Source organism: Seriola aureovittata, chromosome 23 (genome assembly GCF_021018895.1).
Source record: "Seriola aureovittata isolate HTS-2021-v1 ecotype China chromosome 23, ASM2101889v1, whole genome shotgun sequence".
NCBI lineage: Eukaryota > Metazoa > Chordata > Actinopteri > Carangiformes > Carangidae > Seriola > Seriola aureovittata.
In genome coordinates, this window is record NC_079386.1 from 9,570,047 (window position 1) to 9,592,216 (window position 22,170).

Genomic DNA, 22,170 nt, shown 5'->3' on the forward strand with positions numbered 1-22,170 from the left:
ATCCAACTGCCTTAAATCTGATGTCAGACTGCTGTTCTTTTAAGTATTTCAGCTAATGCCAAGCTGTAAAGATTACAGTGCCACCAGAGATGTGCTCCTAATTCTCCGAGACACCAGTCAGCCATCGTAGCACACATTTGGAAATTACTAAATCAACTTATGAATATCCCTGACAAAGAAAAAAGTGACGATATGCTCATCCAACAGGATTATTTACTTGAAGAAAAACCCCCCAAAAAACCCAAAATGTCTTTTTTTTTTTTCTCAACACTTTTTTAATACATCTCTCTCTTGCCTGGCTGCAATCTGGTTGCCAAATCCAAACATGCATAATACACTTTCACGCCCCAGTTTGAAGTAATCACTCACAATGCATCTGTGTGCGCCTCATGACTCACTCCTTTCGCTTTTAGATTTGCAAACAAGAGTATCTACGCTGGAAAAAGACGGCTAGAGCTCAGATCCAGCTCTACCCCTGGGGATTTGGTGAGGGTCTGGCCATTTTAAGCAGTTAAGAATAGTGGGGGGGGTTGTATTGTTTTTTTTACTCTCACCTCATATTAGGTGAATGTCACCTGTGAACAGCAAGTATAAGACAGTAAGGGAAAGCTTACTAATTGCTGTCATTTTTGAGGAGCCATTCTGAAAAGTCTTCCCCCCCCCCCCCCCCCCATGCTGTGACCAGATTTGACTCATTTTCTACTTTCATGATTACGGACTCACAGGGAAAAAAAAATAATGAGATACGCCAGAGTGGGTCTGTTTAATGTAAGTTTTTTTTTTTTTTTTTTGATATCCAGCAGTCAAACATAAGTCCATTTTTTTTTAATTTTTCTTACTAATTACAGTGTGTTTGGAAACCGGTGCAAAAGTTCAACTCTGAGATGTGCTTGACTCAACTTCTGTGATTGTTTTTTGAAGTTTTATTTCCTGTTCTTACTTTTCTAAAAGAAATATCCAGTGTATAGAAACAACATAGTTGAAGTTAAAGGCTGTCCCTGCTTTTGATATTGCTTGTGAAATAGTAGAGAACATGATGCTATAAATGCTGCAAGTTGTTAAAGGCATTTTACAAATAATTTGAGCCAATGCCAAATGTTTTCTTTTTTTTTTTTCTTTCTTTTTTCTTTCACCCAGATGTAATAACTGTAAAACAAAGCCGCAGTGTGGCAGTTACTCCCTGTGGTTGCATTTAAGTGTGAATATGATGAGACAAGTGTGAGTAAGTCAGATGGAAAGGCTCCCTCATACAAGTATGCAGCTGTCCTGTTCCACCCTTCCCTGTTTGGTCCATTGTACCACCATAGTGGTTTCATAGGATTTTGCGCTCTGTTTGGCAAAGTGGGAAACCAAGTCTGGCTGCAGCATTCCAGCTTTGTGCTACAAAGTGCCCTGATTTAAAATGAATGGAACCGAAACAGGAAACATACAAGCTTCATTCCTGTCTCTCTCTCCTTCCCTCCTTCTCTGTTTCTCTCTCTCTCTCTCTCTCTCTCTCTGTCTCTCTTTCTTGCTCTCTCCATCTGTCTCTCTCTCAGCTCAATGTAATCTTCCTGGGCATCGCTCTCTACAAGATGTTCCATCACACGGCCATCTTGAAACCAGACTCCGGTTGCCTGGACAACATCAAGTAAGAGCACTCAGATCACCCAGATATCTATTAATATTGTCCAGAAATAGCTCTCTTTGTGACGTTTTGTTACAGATGGAAAGAATGTTTCAATACGAGTGTGACGGGCTTGCTTCCACCAAATGCACTCTGATGGCCGAATTCTACTCAGTTCTAACTCAGTTTGAGCTGACTTTGCCTCCTGTTTCCTTCACTTTATTGAACTGAGCAACTTTTGGTTGGTACTCTATATTCTAACCGCCCTTCCAGAGGAATTCACGTTGTCTTGCCTCCCCCTTTGATATTTTGAAACCTCATTAAAAGCACTTAAGGTTGTGAACACCCAACCCAAGGGCCCGAGTGTCTGAGCCTGCAAGGTAAGCGCCTCCCATTATGCTGAAAGGTTATGTCAGGCAGGGTTAAAATCAAACAGGTATTCTGTTGCGTCTCCATCATTATCTGAAGGACGCTGTTGTCGGCACGGGAAAAGGCCAGGAGACAATCTGACAGACTTGACCCGGTGTTATCTTGGTGTCAACATGCCGCAGATGAATATTCATATTGTGTGTGTGTGTCTGTCTCTTGTGTGTGTGTGTGTGAGTCTGTTTATCTGCCAATGCCTGGCTGCTTTCAGATAATGTGGAAGCTTGAGGTACAATGATGATTAGAAAATTTAGATACAAACTTTCTGGGGTGTTTACGAATTTGTTTAAATATCTTGCACTACATTTGCTCTATGAGTGAAATGAATTTGCTAAGGTTTTGTAATGGTAGCTGGAGTCAATTTTCAACTCGTAAAATGTCACTGTCAAAGTTTCTGCAGACGTGGAAGTGCAACATCTTTCCTGTGGAATAATGCTGTTTAAATTTACTCCTCAAGGACCAAACCAGAGGTTTTACATGATTTATCAGCTTATAAAGGTGCAAACAGTTGGCTATTTACACATTAGTATTCATTTGCAGTGTTAATATTCACTCTCCCTCCTTTTAGCTCTGTTTTGGTCTCCACCAGCTCCTGAGAAAAAACATTTAGCTCATTAAAAACAGAATAGAAGAATAGCAGGTGAACTTCTCTCCTGATTAGTAATTCCTGGTGCATTTATAACTATGACACCTTTGAATGTACATGTTACTAAATTAGATTCAGTAGCACTTATAAATGTTTCAACAAGTTGCGGAAAATGACATTTAAAAGTTCACAGATCACAGCCCGTTACCCTGTGGAATGACACAGCATTTTTAGTCACTCTTTGACGAAAGCTCCAGCTACCTGGTGTCAAGGCAGAGTCATTCCACAGCTGGTGTAAAGTTGTTTTGCTGCCTGTTTGCTATGATGGATAAGGGTCTCTGCTCTGTTTTTGCTGTCTGCCTCGCTTTTTTTTAAGCCACTCTGGACACATTAGTCTACTTTATGGCTGGCGTTTCGGCTGGTTTTTTGTGTCATCACATCACCGGTTGTGTCTCAGCACAGTGGCCCCTGTCTGCCCTGCTCCTCTCAGCACACTGATACACACATAAAAAGATAATCTTCTCCGAGCATGATGTAGCATGCTTTAGCTGCGCCATGTCAAACCGTACTGTGCCAGTGTGTTTTTCCATCACAAATTCACTGCAGGATGTTCCTGAGCCAAACTGTGGTTTTAAGTGCCGCTTTTGAGCAAGATAAAGGTGTAACCTGTACTGACATTACAGTCACATGAAGATGACATGTAGGAGGAGGTCGATATTTAAACATCTTCAGCTTTCACTAGACTTGTTGCTTCTGTGAAACACAGAATTTTTGCTTTTTTTGTTATGCTCTAGTTTTAGCATTTTGTAAGTTTAAATTTAGCCTAATTATAATGCAATGACATTAAGAGGAGAATTACTAAATGAAATGGGTTGCACTTCACACACAAGTTCTTATATAGAGATTCATTTTTAGTAAATATTTACAGTACACCCATTTAACTGCCAGGTGGAACTGTCATGTAGCTCACAGAATTAACCGACTATGCTAATGTTAGCTTGCTAATATATGACCCGTTTAGAGTGAAGAGTAAAGAAATATGGAATAAGGTCGACACATCTGACCTGGGACTTAATAAAAGGCTGTTTAATAGAGATAAATTACAAAACGTTATACCAGTAGCATTTGACTAAATTACTTAATAACATTAGCTAGATTAGCATAAGGGGTGTTTCCCACTCTAAATTACATTAATTAATTAATGTAGGCATATGTAAATAAAACATATTAATACCTACATTTACCTACAAGGACTGACAGTTAAGTTTTACATATTGTTTGTCCCTAAAACTTTTGTTTTTGGAAGTAATGCTCTAGCATGTGATGCTACAGTGACTTCCTGTTAATATTGATGCTATTAATTGGCCAGCGGTACAGATTTTTTTCTAGCAAGGTTAGTATTTACATTTATAAAATATTTCTAACTAAACTAAACAGATGTAGTAAATCACTAGTTTGAAACAAGCTAGCAGTCAAAGAAGCACTTTACACACAAATTCAGTAATAGATTTATTAGTAGGTGGTGCAACCCAATCGCTGTGGTATTGTTCATCCATGTGAAAGAAGCTTCACTGTTTCTGATCCTTTTCCATTTGGCATGCCTTGGCAAAGCTATAATGAAGTCCCCTGCTTTCCTGCAATGTTAATAACATGTTAATCCAAACATGACACCCCCTACAGTGGCTGCATGGTGAAAACCATCAATTTTCCATTCTTTTCTTACTCATCAGATTGTGTTGAAATAACTGCCTGTGTGTTTTGGTCCTGCTAGAAAATGCAAATCGATACTATGCACTTTGCAAAAATGAAAGAACTGGAATTGGGTTATGGCTAGGGAATCGTGAAGCAGCTTCAGGAAACGTTGACACAACCATCAAGGTCAGACAGGGAAGCTTCAGTTGTAAATGATCTGAATCTAGGTTTGGGTTTTCTTTTCTTTTTTTCTTCTTCTTCTTCTTTTTTTTTTTTTTTTTGTTGGTGGATCGCTTTCAAACGCTGAAACACACAGATTTTTCCCATGTCTGTCATATCCTGTGAAAACAAGAGTTGAGACAGTCTTCACAGTGTGGGTTCTGATCACCAGCAGATCTGCCAATAGAAACCAACATGCCTAAGCAATAGATTCTAAAACAGATACATGTGTGTCTTCATACTGTGATATATTTATATCCGCAAATAACACAGGCCCCATCTCAAATATCCAACCACTTTCAGATGTATAGGCCACTGACACAGACACCCCTTGTTTGGCTCTGTATGTACGGACTACATGTTCTGAAAATATATTGTAATGGGACAGATTGTACAAGAAATTACTGAATGCAACATCATTATATATTAAACTTTGCAATGACTCATTTCCTTCGACTGACTACTATATATTTTGTCAACCTTTTCCAAAGCCATTTATGTATGTTATCTATCTTTAGTACCGCAAGATACATAGTGTAGCTTGCCCTGCAGAAAAAATATTGACTGCCAGAGTGTCCTACTCCTTGGTGTCGTATGATTTATAACACTGGCCTCCCATAATGTACCAAACAACTGACCTCCTGACCCCAAAGCTTACTGACTTCGAAAACAGTCTGCAACGTTTCAGATCGCCATTGGAAAATGCTATGAAGCTGCGCTGCTTTTGTCAGCCCTCATTCATCTGACAATTTTCTTTTTTAAAAGTCATAACCCATTACTCCACCCACGGCTGCTCGGACGCAATCAGAAAACTGGCCCGAGTATTGTCGGCTGAATGATAGAGCTTCACCGAACATATCGCCACGTCACCAACAAGTAGTAGTGCTTGTGTTTTTCCATTTTTAGATTGGATAGAAATAAAATTTGTTGGATCCTTGTGCTCTTTATTATAGCCGATCTTTTCAGAATCATTATTGCCTTATTTTTCACAAGCTTTTCTTCGAGTTATCGAGGTGAACTGGTTTGATGATCATGATAGCATGGGCTAATTAAGTCAATTTAGCTTAGTTTAATGAGGTGTATCTGCTTTTGTCTCATCTTTCTGCTCTTTGGTTTCTCTTTATGTTTTGATGTCACTTTTTCTGTTCAGATTTCATCATGCTGCCTTGTTTTAATATGAATGTTTCATCTCTCTTCCACTGTGTATCTCTTCCTCCCTCCCTGCTTTTCTTCTTTTGATTAGCACTGGCATCCTGCCTTTTTATCTTATACTGTGTTTATCTTTAACATCTTTCTGTTTTTCATCTTTCATTCCCCCCCCCCCCTCTTCATTTTAGCTACCGTTATTATGATGGATGTGTTATTGTAGAATGGCACTGGTAAGATGCAACATTTCTCAGTAGAGAGTGTAGAATAGAATTAATATTGTGTTTGATGTGTTTTTTTCCCCCTCCTCACCCATAATGGAGACAGCGATGCCACTGCCCTGTGATTCATGGATTACAACACGACTTTTGCATCCAGGGTGACTTTAAATACCAAACTAGCTTCTGAATGCGGCATATTTAAAACATGATAGACTGAACTTCTTTTTTTTTAGAGAAAGGTGTGAATTCTATCTCGCATAGCTTCCTCCCCGCTCAGATAAGAAACTTCAAATAAAATATGCTAACGAGGATGATGTCAAAGATAAAAAATAAAAAAAAAAAATTTAAAAAGCGTCTCCGCCAACATCAAAAACTTTGCACTATTGATGTCTTAAACACTTTGAGGTGATTAGCATTTTAAGCATACCTTTGGTTAAATAATTAACACCTTGCCGGGCTGATCACAGAACTTCCTCTTTTCCTCCCAGAAGCAGCCTATAAAATGACTTTATGCAGATTTAAAACAGGTTGAATTGACCAATTGCAATCTCATACATAAATGATCTGTGACATTGCAATGAATGGCACCTCTGCAAATTAAGTCATTTTGAAGGAAATTGGTGGTAATTTGATGCCACAGTCTGGAGTAGTTCTCTGACTAAAATTGCTCTTTTTTTTTTTTTCACATTTCTGCTCGATGATCAGCACAAAAAAGCTTTTCTTACTTTTTTGTACTTCAGATATGCGAGATGCTCTGCTGCAGCTCTGGGGCATGGATAGTATATCTATATATTGCAAAGCCATTCAGATGCATCTCTGGTTTTGTGACAAGCACAGTTGAGCATAAGTGCTTAAATTGCTGTATTTGACATTTCTTAAAAAATAAATAAAATATTTGAAATATTTAATTAGAATTATTCATCAACTATTTCCAACCTAATGATGCCAAGAATATGAGAGGATCAGGGAGCGATATTGTATCACTGGCTTTCCGGCATGTGTCAGTCCTGGCAGGATAAAACTCAACTGAAATGCACCCTCTTCATTTGTGAGAGAGCTGTGATGCTTTTCAGTGGCTGTTCTGCCGTCTCAGAAGTTTTTGCCTGGAGGCTGCTACCATGCAGCCCTCAAATTCATTCTCATATTTTTATCTGATAACTCCAGAAGAAGATAAGCCGTGTGCGATATGAGTCGTAGCCTCTTCATATCCTGTCCTCTCGGATGCATTTCTTATGACCTCTTGTGTCTTTATCATCCACCATCCCCCGAACTAAACTGCCACTAGTTAGAGGACGATATTTTGTTCTCTTTGTGCCCACACTGCTTGTGTTTCTGTGTCCATTCCGGGGGCAATCGCCTTGATGAAGTACCTCTCCCACCAGGTCATTAAGACAGCCCTGGGAAAGTTATGTTTAATGGTTGCCCTGGTGATTCATAAATCATTTATTTTGCCGCACACCTGGCCCATTTATAACATCTTAAACGCGAAGGTCTGCCAGCATTTATGAGGGGAGCTAGATACTTCTGTGAACTGATATAATTATGGTTAGCACCTGTAAATCACTAACAAATCCATTCACCAAATCTATGAATGCCTGGCCTTGATGTTTGGATGCGGATGCTGTGAATGTAGCTTTAATCTCCCCTGCCAAAATAAGCCATCTTCCCTCTCGGCGTATTGTTTCCCTCTTAATGTCTAAATTTGTCCATTGTATTTGCGGCCACACATTTTGGATTACACCTCTCCGTCTCTTTGTTATGTGATTTGATTCATTTCTGCCTGTTTTTCTTTTTGTCGTTATTTTTCTTCTCGTCGTGTTGCTCAGCTATCAGGATTACGAACCTGAGATCAAGTAAGACAAAATTGGAAGGGCCCCCTTCCCCCCCCACAATGCCATCTTTCATTTACTCCCCCATAAGAACCAGCTAGGACTGAAATCCATCTCGCTGACTCTCTGAATCATTAACGTCATTTATTGTGGAGTGCTCAGTCATGTTGAAGGCAGCATTAGTGTGCTGTCGTACGCACACACATGGTCTACACATCTGACGAGCAAGATGACTTTTAAATGGCACCTGTATCTTCACAGTGCACTCTATAGAAATATCAGTACTGTAATGTAGATACAGCACTTGCATTTGTCAATTTGAAGCCATATTTTTTTGTTTCTGTCTGCATCCAATCCATATAAGCATATTTGTTACCCTCCCATTCATATTATCGTGTATGTCAATCTGCAGTTTTATCATCAGCTTTGACAGAAAGAGTGCAAATAAGGAAAGGAGCAGGTCGCTAAGAGAAGGACAGACTCAGAAAATGAAGATAATTAAATCCATTCTCATTCCTGATCAGTTTTTCTTTTCCCTCTGTGTTTGTTTTGTGCCGTTTCTCCCTCTCACAGAAAAGACCTTGATTTTTAACTGTGGATTAAGTCTCATTATTTAAACCGTAAACCAATTTCTTTTGGATATTACTTTAATCCAGTGGCAGCACAAACTGCAGTTAAAGTTTTGACTTTTAAATCAGCCATTTAGTCTCACAGAATCTTGTATTTTGGTGCAATTTACATAAGTTCAAACCTAATTTTAAATTATTTAGAACATAATAACTTTGTCAGATGTATTATAAGATGTTTGTTTGTTTGGATTCCAGATCGTGGGTGATTGGGGCCATTGCCTTGCTGTGTCTGCTGGGCCTGACCTGGGCCTTTGGCCTGATGTATGTGAATGAGAGCACGGTGGTCATGGCCTACCTCTTCACCATCTTCAACTCCCTGCAAGGAATGTTCATCTTCATCTTCCACTGTGTCCTGCAGAAGAAGGTGCGGACTCATTCTTAAGACTTGAGGTGTTACTTGGCGACAATGTTAAACTGTTAACTACACAGAAATAGCACATTGTGACATCAGTTGACTGGATATATTATTAAATGTATTTCACGCTTCAGCAAATGCCGGAAAGTGTGAAAATCCCACTGAGATCGGTCTAATTGTTAGTTTGGTGTGCCGCATCTTTGTTTTCATTTCATTTCATTTCATGCAGGTGCGTAAGGAGTATGGAAAATGCCTCCGCACTCACTGCTGCAGTGGGAAAAGTGTGGACAGCTCCGTCGGCTCTGGAAAAGGCACCGCCTCTCGTGCTCCAGGACGTTACTCCACAGGGTCACAGGTGGAAGGACACTTTTCATGTGTTTTTATTTATTTATTTATTTATTTATTTACATGCTTGACTTGTTTTGCAGTGTTTTTTTTGTTGTTGTTGTCGTTGTTGTTGTTGTTGTTTGTATTATGAAACCAGTACAAACTTAAGCTTTTTAGCTATGGATTACAAGTGAATCTTATCTTCAGCCTGCATACAAGAGGCAAGAGGATACATGATCCTAAATAACACACAGATCATCACAGAACAAATGAGAGGAGATTTTAAAGGTGACTGTGTATGTACGCGTGATAGATTTCAAGTGTAGCAAATGTGCTTGTTTGGGAGTGATAACAGGGAAACGTAGCGCTTGTTGAGTTTAGCATTCTCTAAGTACATAAAGTCAGTCTGCAATTCATTTTACTGCAGCAGGCCTAGGCTGCACACTGGCACAGGAACACTGACTCACTGACTGAAGTACTGGCTCGAGCTTTGCGAGGAATGTGTTCATGCTCACAGATGCAGATATGACTGTCTCTGCCAAGATATGTGAATTCTGTGCGCAAGTGGTAAGTCTCCTTGTAAAGTAAATTGTCAATCGATTCCTCCCACATTTACATGAAGTATAGGATGAATTGCCGCGATACACTATAATTGAACATCGCATCCATATTCCAAAGAGTGTCATTTCCTTCCAGTGTTCAATTATAAATAGTCCTCAGAGTCGAGCATACAGTGGCAACCCACGATACAAGCTGGATTCTGCATACAGATCAAAGCCTTTAATTATACACAGTGCTTTGACAAGATGGCTCTAACCTCATGCTCAGTCGCTTTAGATGAGTGAGACAGGAGTGGAAACACTCACAAAGACGTGGTTGTTTATTGCGAACTCTGAGGCAACCAAATGAATGTGCAATCAGCAAAAGTACACGCTAACCCAGTGGCTATGACAGATTCAAGATTTTATCTGCCACCCCCCCCTCCCAAAAAAAATTAAAATAAATAAATAAATAAATAAGAAGAGATTGGAGTGTCATTTCCCACCCATCTGTGTCTCCAGTGCTGGGGGACAACATGACGTGCGGTATGTTAATGAGATAAGCTGTGTCAGTACGTGCTGCCGTTGGAATAAATGAGCTTGCACGTCATCCGGGGGGGTTGACACGTAAGTGCCTAATAGAGCAACGTCCCACAGAGGGGAGCAAGTATTGATCACCACACCTGTGCGTGGGCATTTTTTTTTTCCACTTCTTTCCACACTGACTTGCGTGATGTGACGCTTAAGCTTTTATGAATAAATGTCATTCTGCAATGGAGAATTTCAGGGAGAGATTGGGCGAGGTCTAAATGTAGCTAATGGTGATGGCAATGACTTAATTAAGCTGAAACCTGTCTGAGTCTTAAAAGCATCCGCTGCACTGCATGACTTTTCTCTTAAAGCTGTCCTGTCAGTTTGGACGACCCCCCCCCCCCTGCTGTTATGTTATATTTTGTATGTGGTTGGCAATAGATTTGTGTAATGGCAGTGCATTGGAGTTTAGTGTCAGGGGTCAGCTTGCCAATGAGTCAAACCTGGACAGGTTAAGATACAGGATAATTCCGGTTTATTACATTGCTGGTCTTATTTTTGAGTTTTGGTCATTTCAGCCAGTTATGATAATGTTGCACTCACCAAAGTAACTGCTTGGATCTGATAATGTGGCGACAAGTGTTATTTATTTGGAGGTAAAACAGAAAGTTGGTGCACTCGAAAAAATTGCCAATAATCCCTCATTGCTCAGGGAAACTGTGCGTGCGCACGAGTATGCTTCAGTGCAGTTAAGTCAGGAAAATAATCGAGCTTTATTTAATTTACAGATTGGTGCTGACCCTGTCGATTAGATAGAGTTACGGAGATATGATCCTATAAATAGCGTCACTCTAGGGAGCTGTAGACGCTGCCGAGGAGGGAAGACTGCGATAAAAGCAGACAGGTGAAACAGGTAAGGTGGTTTAAATATCCTTAACATAAGACGGTGATTGGACGTTGGTGAAGCCCATGAACAGTTAACTGAAAGGTGGAGCCCCAGAGATGGATGTTTAAAGAGGAAAGTCTGGGAAACCAGTTTACCGTTTGTTCTTTCTTTTCTGCCTCCAAATAAGCGTTGTGAACTTTGGCATTCGCCGTGTGATTGTCTGATGTTGCCATGCTACCAGATTTCAGCAATTAACTTGCTTGAATCCATTATTTATACAGTGTTTTTTCATATGAATGATGACCAATACTACAAAAAAAAGGGACCCATGTTGTAGTAAACGGACATTATTTTTTAAGCGAAGCATTTCATCCACGTAACATTTAGCATATTATTCCCTTTTCAACATCACCCAACCTGTTATACATTCATCTGAAATCGCCTACCAAGCCGCTCTGCCACAGGATAGGAAGTGTTCATCTCTGCGGTTGGATATCCAGCCCCTTAGCCTGAGCAACAGCCCATGGGACTCCATCATAATTAACCAGAATGAACCCACTTGGATTGAGCCTTTGCAACCAGACACACTGATTCGGAGAGCTCGACTGATGACTTTATTATTGACTTCACCTATCCCCGTACTAATGCTCATCTTTAATTGGGGGTTACTTATTCCCACAGCTGACATGTTTCATGCTTTAAATGCTAGGATCAACAGCTGACTGTGAGTTGTTGTGCCTCATGTCTCAGCCTTTATTGCCTTCAAAAAGGGACTGTGAGATAGATACTTGTAATAAACCATGCTAATAATGTTGTTTATGTCAGGATGGTGTTCATTTAACTTTTCCTCCACGTTTCCTCTACATTTTTTATTTTTTTTGTAGTTGTGCGGCTGTCTGTGTCCAGAGGGAATGTTCAGATGTGTGTTTGACGATTGTCGCTTGTCTCCACAGAGCCGCATCCGTCGAATGTGGAACGACACAGTCAGAAAACAGTCCGAGTCCTCTTTCATGACCGGCGACATCAACAGCTCTGCGTCACTCAACAGAGGTACTTGGTTCTGCACCAAATCATTTCTTGAATGAATCCTACACTGGTTTTCTCCAGACTACATGACTAATGCAAGATACTTTTCTATTTTCTTCTTCTTCTTCTTCTTAATATGACACAAGGGCTTCCGATTAAAAGCTTCTTATTTTAATAAGTAAAGCTTTCAACCACAAACCTCAACCCTCAACATCTGGGTCAAGGCTAGTCAAGGCTAATCAGTCATTTTACAATAGCTTCGCTCAGATACTCGAAATAATTAAAATTCCAAGTAAAAGAGACTTTTTTTTTTTTTCACTCAGCTGTTAATTATCACCAAATATTGAAAGAGGTTCCTTAAATATGAGAAAGGAAATGCATGAAAACTGCTGTCAATAGACATGCAACGCTCCAGTAGCTGGATGTGTTTGTCAACACTTTTTGCCCGGATGAAAGGGAACGTGATCGCGAATACAAGGCAGAGATTGAGAGGATAAAATGCTTTGGTGTCATACCGCTCCAGAAACTTGTTTATCACGTCTGCTATTTTGAAGCATCAACAAATCATCTCCACCGTCGAGTCATTTAAAGGAGTATACAGTGACAAAGGATTTAGACTTTTAAAGACATTCATCAGAAAGTTCTCTCGGCAAACCAGATTACAGGGAAGTAAATCCAATTCATTTCATCAAACCGCTTATGAAAATTGTAATTTTGGTGTTTCTTGGAAAGTGTGCAAACATGACTTCTTCATTTATTTTCTTGCCCCTCTCAAGCGATGCAGCATTGTGCCATCTGACTGCAAAAGCCTTGAAACAGAATCTGGGCATCCTGTCAGGGGAAAAAAAAAGAAAAAAAAGTGCTGAATAACAAGCAAAAAAAAAAAAAAAAAAATCAATTCAGTGGAATTCCCTCTCAAAAACACGTTAATAAAAAGTATTCTACCACAATGCATTTGACAGCGGCACAGTGGATAGAGTTAACACCCGAGTCTCTCAGGTTGTACAGAATATAGATACCAGGCTGCTTCGCATCAAATAGCAAAAACCGTCCTCGCTGGCATCTCTCCCCAACACTCTCCCCAGTCATCACATCTCTTGATGGAGGGCTCGAGTTCCACACGGCTCGCGATCCAAATTCGCTCTGGGCGCCTGCACGCGTAGACACTAATGCATAGTTAAAATGATGGATTAATGTTCGACACAGGGAGGAAGTGTCAAGATCTCAGTAATTAGGCACTCAGCTCAGCACCATCAACAGATCCAGCTTTTTATCCATCGTGGAGAAGCTGAACTGGTGGGGGGGGGGGACCTACATGGATGTTCCATAAAGACAAAGGCGGAGCTAGAAATTATTCACGCAATTTAGCACCCCTGACTTCTTCCCAGGCTGGATCTGATGGAGACAAGAGTGCGCCAGAAAGTGCGTTCCGCCGTCCCGAGCATCATAAGGAACAGATGCAAACAGAATTGCACTCATCCGCGCCTGCTCCCATGTTGTTATTAAGGAATTATGTGTTGAGGAGCGGATATTTCTTGATGATTCCTCCTTTGTATTCTCCACCAGCCCCCAACCCACCCACCCACCAGTCCCCCCCCACCCACCCACTCGCCCTGCTTTCCTTCGCACGTGAGGGAATGAGCTTGCAGCTGACACTCTTGCGGCGCTCCTCTCGAGAGCGGTGTCATGCAATCATCCTGATAGCGTTGCGTGTTCAATTTATCCCAGCATTCAGGATTATTGCTACACAATCAGTGCGGTTTTGGAAATTGTCCAATTTATCAAACACAGACACAATAAGTGGGGGATCTGTCACTGGGAGAATTTAAAAGGGGGCTGGTGTTTATGGAATACACTGTAATTAGGGCAAGCAGCAACAGCAACAACAAATTACTGGTTTTTAATTTTATTTTGTTTTTTTTTTATCAAAACAACACTGATTTCCAAGCAAAAGCATATTATGCCTAATTAATACTAAACTAGAATTGGAATAATACTGAAAGATGAGCCTAAATCAGCCGTACAGTACTGTATTTCATTAAGCACAAGCATAGTAAATATTCCTGCAATTAAAATGCCATCAAAAAGTATACAACCAACTTTGAAAAGATGGGGGAGAGTCACAAGGTAATATAATAATCTCCATTGGTATGACAGATTCAGAGCATTGAAAGGAACAGGACACTCTGCCAGGGGATCTAATTGCTGTGTACCAGTACTTCGGATAAAAGATGTTTATCCGCTCTGGCATAGTGCATAATGGAAGCATATGCATGTGTCGTCCTCATAAGTCTTGAATTGGGGTTCTTTAAAAATAATAGCATCACATCATGTTGACGGGGGTGGGGGGAGAGGGGGGGGTGTCTTGTAAACAGGAAATGAATGCAAGTCACAAACATTTTCAGCATACTTGACATTCCGTATAATATATCCAAACACTTGAAAATAAATTATTTTTATCACCGCTGAAGAAAAACAAACATCAGGGAATCTTGCAGCATTCATGTTTCAGGTTGCAGCCTTCAAATCTGCAGCTAATCACGGGGCTCAGACTGTGAAGGTTGCTTTGGTGTGGTTGGTGGTATGTGGTCGGGAAACTGATGAGTCATTCAAGCAAGATCCTGGCAGCAAGTATCTGAGGACAAGCATCACATAAATAGAAAATGAGCCTGTGTTCTGTTTGTGCAAAGGAGGCGCGGCTGGAGCGAAGTAATGACCATCTTGACTAAAGAGAGGATGCGTCACTTCGTTCAGGGGTTATTTCAGCAGCGGCACATCCAGAATTAGACCAAATATGAACTTTGATCTGTGGAGGAAAGGAAATAATACTCCACTTCAGCTCATAAGACTATTAATGCCACAAACAATAATAATAGTGAAACATGGAACCGTTGCGCGCCCACCCCCCCATTCTGTTGTTACGGCTCTCAAGCTTTCTATTCTCGAAAGTCTCGGTTATTTCTGAAAAAATGATAGATGACTCATTCCTGATGACTGCTGCTGGCAGATTTTAGAAGCGGAAGCTATCTAGCTAATTAAGCTAACGTGTGCAACGTGTTCTAAGACCCGTAGTTAGACATTAGGAGCGAAGGAGGAAGTTTGGTGACGTAAGAGTGCCGGAGCCGCTTCAGGAGGAGGTTGGGGTGGAGGTCTGGGGCCGCACACTTTCTTTTTTTTTTTTGTCCAGCCTCAAGGAACCAAACAGTGTCCTGAGTGGTTACTGTAGTCTGTCCTGTTTGAGTGTAGAAATGTACCAGTACATGTGTTGTGTTGGCCATGTCGACGCTTTTTTTCTTTTATGTAATTTATGTGTGTTAGCACTTGTATGCTGCCTGAATGTGGAGCGCAACAGCAAAACACAAAAAAAAACAACAACAAAAAAAAGACGACGGCCTTCAAACTAATGGCCGGCATTAACAATACAATTAATACACTTTCCATCGGTCCCATTAGCCATGTCAGTTCAGCTCTGCCACTTTCATGTAGCAAAAACCCCTCGCATTAATGATCATGTGATCATTTGGATGTTAATGGCTGTCACTGCTCAGCTGCATCTGCCCAACTGATATGAATGTTATCTCTCTCTCTCTCTCTTTCTCTCTTCCTCTCTGTCTATATCTCAATTTATTTTCCCACCTACCTTCTTCTGTCTCTCCACTCTTTTTTCTGTCTCACTCTGTCTCTTTCTGGCTGCTCCAGGGGCTATGGCTAACCATCTTATACCTAATGCACTCCTACGTCCTCATGGCACTAACAATCCCTATAATACATTGCTTGGGGAATCGGCAGTCTATAACAACCCTCTGGGCATGTACAACACACAAGGTGTGCTAGCTTCTTTTCATTCTTTAACATTGTGGCTAGGGCAGTGTTTTTTTTCATGTGTAGTCCTGCAGAAACTGTGAGGTTTTGCACGTCTTTGTTCCTGGCCAGGATAAGAAAACAACTTTATTATTGGAGAAGTAATGGATTTGCACTAAGCTGGAATTTCTGCGTTCAACCTTGAAGGTTTTTACAGGGCTTTAATTTAAAAAAAAAAAAAACACTGCTCTAGATGTTGTGTGTTAGCATTGAACAAACTATAGCTTTATCACAAAAAAATCCCACACGTTTGTCCTGTGGGGTTTTTCATTGGAGGTGTGTCCTGGCTTCTGGTCAGGGCGTGCAATTCGGTTACACTCAGTCATGGCTGTTTGGCCGACAAAAAGAGAAATATCCTCAAAAATCAAGAGTGGGTGCCCATAGGGAGCCGGATACATCCCCAGTCATTTATTTTAAATGTGCTCTAATGTTGTCAGTGAAGCTTGCCGTGTCTTCTGTCTCTCTCTGTTCTTACTGTCAGCATTTCTTTCTTTTTAAAGCGCTGTTGGATTGTCAAACATTGTTGTTCTGCGATAAATGTCAGTGAATCTGATGTAAAAATCTAAAACACAAGTCATTTATGCTGCATAAAAAAACTAAACAAACAAACATGAGGGTTTCCGTTACTTTGATTCTCTCAGTGCTCTAATATTTTTGTAAATATAATTCCTCCTTCAGTGGAACTTCACAAAAACTAAAGTTTAAAACTTTTAATTGTAATAATGACAAATTCATATATTCAAAATGTGGGATAATAACTCAACGTAGATTTGATTGTACACATTATTTTTAAGGTGTTTTTTCTGTGGGATGTTTTTCCAATATACTGGCCTATACACCGATATAAATATTAGATCTGTATTAGATCTGAGTATCAGAAACCACCTCTGATCAGCCACCCAGCAATTGACTTTTTTTCCTGGGATCTAGTCTGACTGACTATTTTTCCCCTCTACAGAGGTGTTATTATTTTTTTCCCCAACACTCAGCAGTCAATATGAGATTGCTGCAACTTCAAGAGTCTGTAAAAACCGAGAAACTTGTGTAAAACTGAGATAAAAAAGAAAAACTCACAGAGAGCTTTGATCAGTGGATAATTTATGTATGTGATACAAGTGCTGCAATGGAGCTCTTGACAGAGGGCTATAATTCACTAACACTGCCACAGATGTAAAATAAATATCTGGAATGATGAAAATGCTAATGCATCAAAAGATTTACGGGCGCATTTGACGCTCAAACACATTTGCTATGTTTTACTCTGAGGATCCTTCAAAGAGACGTCTTTTCTTCTATTTTTGTTAACAGATATGTTGTGGTTCTTCCTGTGGTTACACAAAGTTTTGCATGGTGACTTAAAACAACTGCATACTAGAAAACATTTTCTTGATGCATCATCAGCATACTGTATGTGCACTTTTCTCTTTCTACCTGTCACTGTTATGCTTATTGTGTTTTCTTTTCTTCTTTCCTTTCCCTCATGCTGTCCCTTAAAGAGCCCTACAGAGAGACAAGTATGGGAGTCAAACTAAACATTGCTTATCAAATGTAATTGACTTTGGCTTTACTTTCTTTTCACTCGATGCTGACAAAGGGGTAATGAAAAAAAAAAAGAAAATGCAATTCCCTTTGGAAGTAATAGTATTCTTTTATGACAAAGGCCCGCACCCTTTCAGATAGACCTGTAAAAATCAGTTTAAATCACTTCCTGAATTCCACTGATTCGTGTTGTTTGCACAGCTGGATATATATATATATATATATTTAAAAAAAAAAAAAAAAAGACTGCTTCTTACAGGCAAATATCAATTGGCTCATTTGGTATCATACTATGAATAAGATAATCCAATTACAGTCAACATTCAGGCTCACCTCAACATTTCATAAGGGACGTCAATATAAATTGATCTGTATTTTATTCAGTGAATATTGAACAGCTGTGCCTTTGTCCGTGCACTTATTTAATTAATTATTATTATTGTATTATTGTATTTTACCAGTCACTTTGATCAAGCCAATACACTTCTTGAAGGTCTCAGGAATGCATCTTGTCAAATTTTCAAGAGGTCAGACCGTGGGCTTGACATTTTTAACAAGCTGGTCGTCCTTGTCTGAGGTAGTTTGAATTATCATCAGAAATATCCTTTGATGCTGATGGCACGGACTTCGAAATTGGTCAAGTATGAAATCTACATTACATGTTCATGCAACAGGAAGAACGGAAGGTCTCCTTCCTTCCCGGGTGGTTTGATTTTGAAATAGCTCAACTAATTCATGTTTAGAAATGATGGTTAGCCATGTTCACGTGGATAAAGCGTATAAATAAATGTTTTTTTCCCCCCAGTATTTCACTGTTAAATTGCAATGCTCATATGGGACAATATGGCTGGGGTCCAAATTTTCAGCTTGTGCTGTGGTTTGTGTTTACTTTGTGAAGTGTGAAATGCATGGCTGTTTTTTATTTTTTATTTATTTTTTGTCTTTGCTTGCTTAGTGCATAAGCTTTGTGTTTTTGTGCTGTGCTTTGGCTCTGCCTTGTTGTGTGTCGCACATATATCAGTGTTCTCATCACTTGCCATAGAATAATCAGTTAAATTTAATGAAAAGTGAAATTGGGTCATAGAAATTGTATTTGTAATAAGGTAAGTGTGTGTGGTGCTCATTTGCAATATATAGGCTTTTAATGTAAATACAGTGCATTATGTCTTATCTGATCCAAGTACTGTACAGTCTTTATTTCCACAGAGTGCACTTTATAGAATTGTGGATGACACAAAGTGCTGAGAGTGCTTGAGGGTCAGGATACATTCCAGAAAAAATGGGCTACAGTGTTTGATGGATGTAATTTGTGTTTGTAAAAATGGCTGACATTTAGCTGTGGCAATTACATCCCATCAGATTTCACCCTTCTCATTCACCCACTCTACCCCCCGACCCAACCCATGTTTGTCATTCCAGAGGGAATCCTGAACAATGCCCGGGATACAAGTGTCATGGATACTCTACCACTGAATGGTAACCATGGCAACAGCTACAGCATTGCCAGCGCCGAGTATATGAGTGACTGTGTCCAGATCATTGACCGGGGCTATAACCACAAGGAGACCACCCTGGAAAAGAAGATCCTGAAAGAGCTCACCTCCAATTATATCCCCTCCTACCTCAACAATTCCCACGAGCGCTCAACCGAGCAGAACCGGAACCTCATGAATAAGCTGGTCAATAACGTTAGCAATGGCGGCAAGGACAGCGGCTACGGGATGGGCTTGGGAGTGGGGATGGGCATGAACGTCGCGCTCGGCCTGGATGACCACTCCACCTTTGGTCCGCACCACGACGAAGGCCTGGGCCTGGAGTTAATCCGCGAGGAGTCTAACGCCCCGCTGTTGCCTCAAAGACCACCCCCTTCCCTGCAGGCAGTGGACAACCTTCATAGTCACCTCCACCAGTCAGTGCCGCCACCCCTCCCACTGCCCCACCACCCTTTCTCTTCATCCGCCACCACTTCCTCCTCGTCTCGAAGGAGGATCCCCCAGGAGAACAGCGAAAGTTTCTTTCCCTTACTCACCAACGAGCACACCGAAGATGAGGGCTCGTCGCCCACCCACAATCACCAGAGAGACTCCCTCTACACCAGCATGCCCATGCTGCCTGGCCTACCTGACGTGTCTGCAGAATCCGCCGACGGCTCCAAGGACGGCGGCGACGCCAGGAGCCCGGAGGCCAGCTCGGACGACGTTTACTACAAGAGCATGCCCAACTTGGGCTCGCGTAACCACCTGCATCAGCTGCACTCCTACTACCAGCTAGGGCGGGGCAGCAGCGATGGCTTCATTGTGCCCCCAAACAAAGAGGATCTATCTCCAGAAGAGGCCCACCAGGAGCCCTCGCACCTGGTCACCAGCCTATAGGCCCACACACCCTCCCACTAGCGTCCCTCCTATTACCGTAGTCCTTCTCTTCCCCGTGTCCTCTTGTTCCATCAGTCGTTGGCAGTGGTAGCCTTTGTTTTTATTCTGTGTTCCGAAAGACTGAGGCGGAGCAAATAACTGTTCTCCCGCTGTTACTGACCACAAGCAGGATAATAATTGCTACGTATGGGGGCTAATTCTGTGACTATGTTTGGTTAGATATTGCGGGAATCTGTTGATGTTGTGTTTCCCTCCTCAAACCCTGTGTGGTTTGGCGTGTTTTGTCTCAGTGTGAAAAGAGACAATAACTCACACAGGATTTTTAGGTCTGCGAGATATAGTCTGACAGTCAAAAGGAACTGCATAGCCCCAAACAATACGAGTCTAAACTATAGACTTCACCGGAATAAATGGGAGATTTAAAAAAAGGACTATTTTATTATACTTCTGTATCTATATTGACTTTTTGAAAGATTTTCTTCCTCTTTGGTGAGTTGCAGCACATTTTGTTTGCTGAAGTGTCCCTTCAATGAAAAAAAAAGAGAAAAAAAAAACAAACAAAAAAAAAAAAACACACACAACATTTTGAACAATTACCATGAAGGATTGATCGTATGCTTTCAAGCATAGCTGTTCTTTTTTTCTTTCATTTTACTGTAATAACAGTTGTTAAAAGAGGGAGAAAAAACTAATAAGAGAATTATGAGATATTTCTATGTAACTGTACAGATAACTAGCTTTGCACATAATAGTATGCTTTTTTGTTCCGAGCAAACCCTTTGTCTCTGTAAATGTAGTGGTTAGGAGCAATTTTGTTCTGTTGTGCTGGCCTTTCTGGGTTTCTGGTACCAGTCTGTTTTGTTGTTTTTTTTTTTTTCCTCTTTTATAACTTTCCAAGAAATGACCATCTAAATAGAAACAAAATAACACAAAAAATATTACAACAAAACACTTACAGTGCAGGCATTTTTGTGTAAATGATCACCTATGTTTCTGGGTCTGTTTTCTGTTTCTGTTTCTGTTTGATTTTTTTTTGATTTTTTTTTATTTTGATTTTTTATTTGATTTTTTTTTTTTTACTGTGTAGATAGCAGAGCTCTGGTTCACAGATCGTCAAGGAGACAGAGTCAGTCCAAGTTAATTATGAGGTGTCCCTCAGAAAGGTTCATAGTGCATTCTGCATCTCTATTGGCATTCAGAAAATGCTTGTGCTTCTCGGAGAGAGAAGAGGTTGAACATTGATGAGCACTAGGCACTTGTACAAAAAAAGAAATATGGCTGTTTTACTTATTAAAGAAAGTGCTTTTGGAGTGAGAAAAACTGGAAGTGTTTTCTTTTTCTTCCTAGAGGAGAAAATATATTTATTTATTTGTTCAAATAAACAGTAATAAAATTGAGAATGGGAGTAACTTTAGTGGCACAGATATTTTCTATTATTGGCTATGATTATGGCTTCATATTTATTCCTTTTTGTATTGGTTTCCAAGTTGAATGACCTCATAACTAATATTTGTTGTAACAGTGAAACTTGTTTGCCAACAAATAAATTACTGATTAAGATTTATCACTTAGCTATGACAAAAGTTCTGGTGATTTGTCTTGGAACACTTTTATATGGATTACAGTGAAGGACCTCCAAATGATGGAAAGATCAATTCCTTTTTTTAATTACCAGTTAATATCCCTCATTAGCCCTCTGTCCATTTCAGTGCCAAATAAATTTTGCCCAGCAACAGTGGATGTGCTCTGTATGCTCTGGTCTGCTTTACAATAGAAGCAGTGATTTCATAAGCTGTAATAAATATTTCAATATCATTGCTTGTGTAACCAATGCATTCTTTACGGATACTGTATGTTTAACTTGAGGTTTGATGGGCCATGCAGGGGGTGCAAAGTCACCGGCATCATTCATTCATCCTGGCAGAAGACATGAAAAGAGGTAAGCATGCTCTGTCCTACAGAAACCTTTCAGTCACTTATTGCATTGTTTCATGGTGTTGAAGATGAAACACAGCGGTGGTGGTGATCACAATATTGTCAGTAAATAGGCAACTATTTGCTAGCATGTTCACCACAACGACTTTATAATACGTCAGTGTTAAAAAAAGAAAATGCAGCTTTAAATATGAGATAACACATATTGTACGAGAACATGAAAGTGAAGCAAGTCATGGTCTAGACCTAGATCATTTTTATTTTCCTTTCAAATATTAACATTCAGAGACATTTATACTGTACAATAAACTTCACTTCAGTGTTTCTCTATTGACGTTCGCTCAGGATGTTGTATTCCAAATGATTTTGGTTACGAGAGTGTTTCTGAAAGCGCTTCAAAGTTTGCATGAAGAGATTCTCCACCACAAGGGGAACAGAAAAGACT

At 40.2% G+C, this 22,170-nt stretch overlaps 1 protein-coding gene across 15 annotated transcripts in view; it reads left to right on the top strand.

Moving 5' to 3' along the window:
- Positions 1-21,605, top strand: part of LOC130164395 (adhesion G protein-coupled receptor L3-like) — a 211,003-nt gene extending 189,398 nt beyond the window's left edge. For 6 of the 15 annotated variants that reach the window (XM_056369098.1, XM_056369107.1, XM_056369092.1 and 3 more), the window contains 7 exons: positions 1,539-1,630; positions 8,550-8,718; positions 8,939-9,064; positions 11,946-12,042; positions 15,718-15,843; positions 17,376-17,393; positions 18,838-21,605. In XM_056369098.1, the coding sequence (XP_056225073.1) occupies positions 1,539-1,630; positions 8,550-8,718; positions 8,939-9,064; positions 11,946-12,042; positions 15,718-15,843; positions 17,376-17,393; positions 18,838-19,790 (1,581 nt within the window). In that variant the 3' untranslated portion in view covers positions 19,791-21,605. Of the gene's footprint in view, positions 1-1,538; positions 1,631-8,549; positions 8,719-8,938; positions 9,065-11,945; positions 12,043-15,717; positions 15,844-17,375; positions 17,428-18,837 lie in introns of all 15 variants that reach the window. The other 9 variants (XM_056369100.1, XM_056369101.1, XM_056369104.1 and 6 more) reach the window with 5 other exon arrangements.
- Positions 21,606-22,170: the final 565 nt, after the last annotated feature.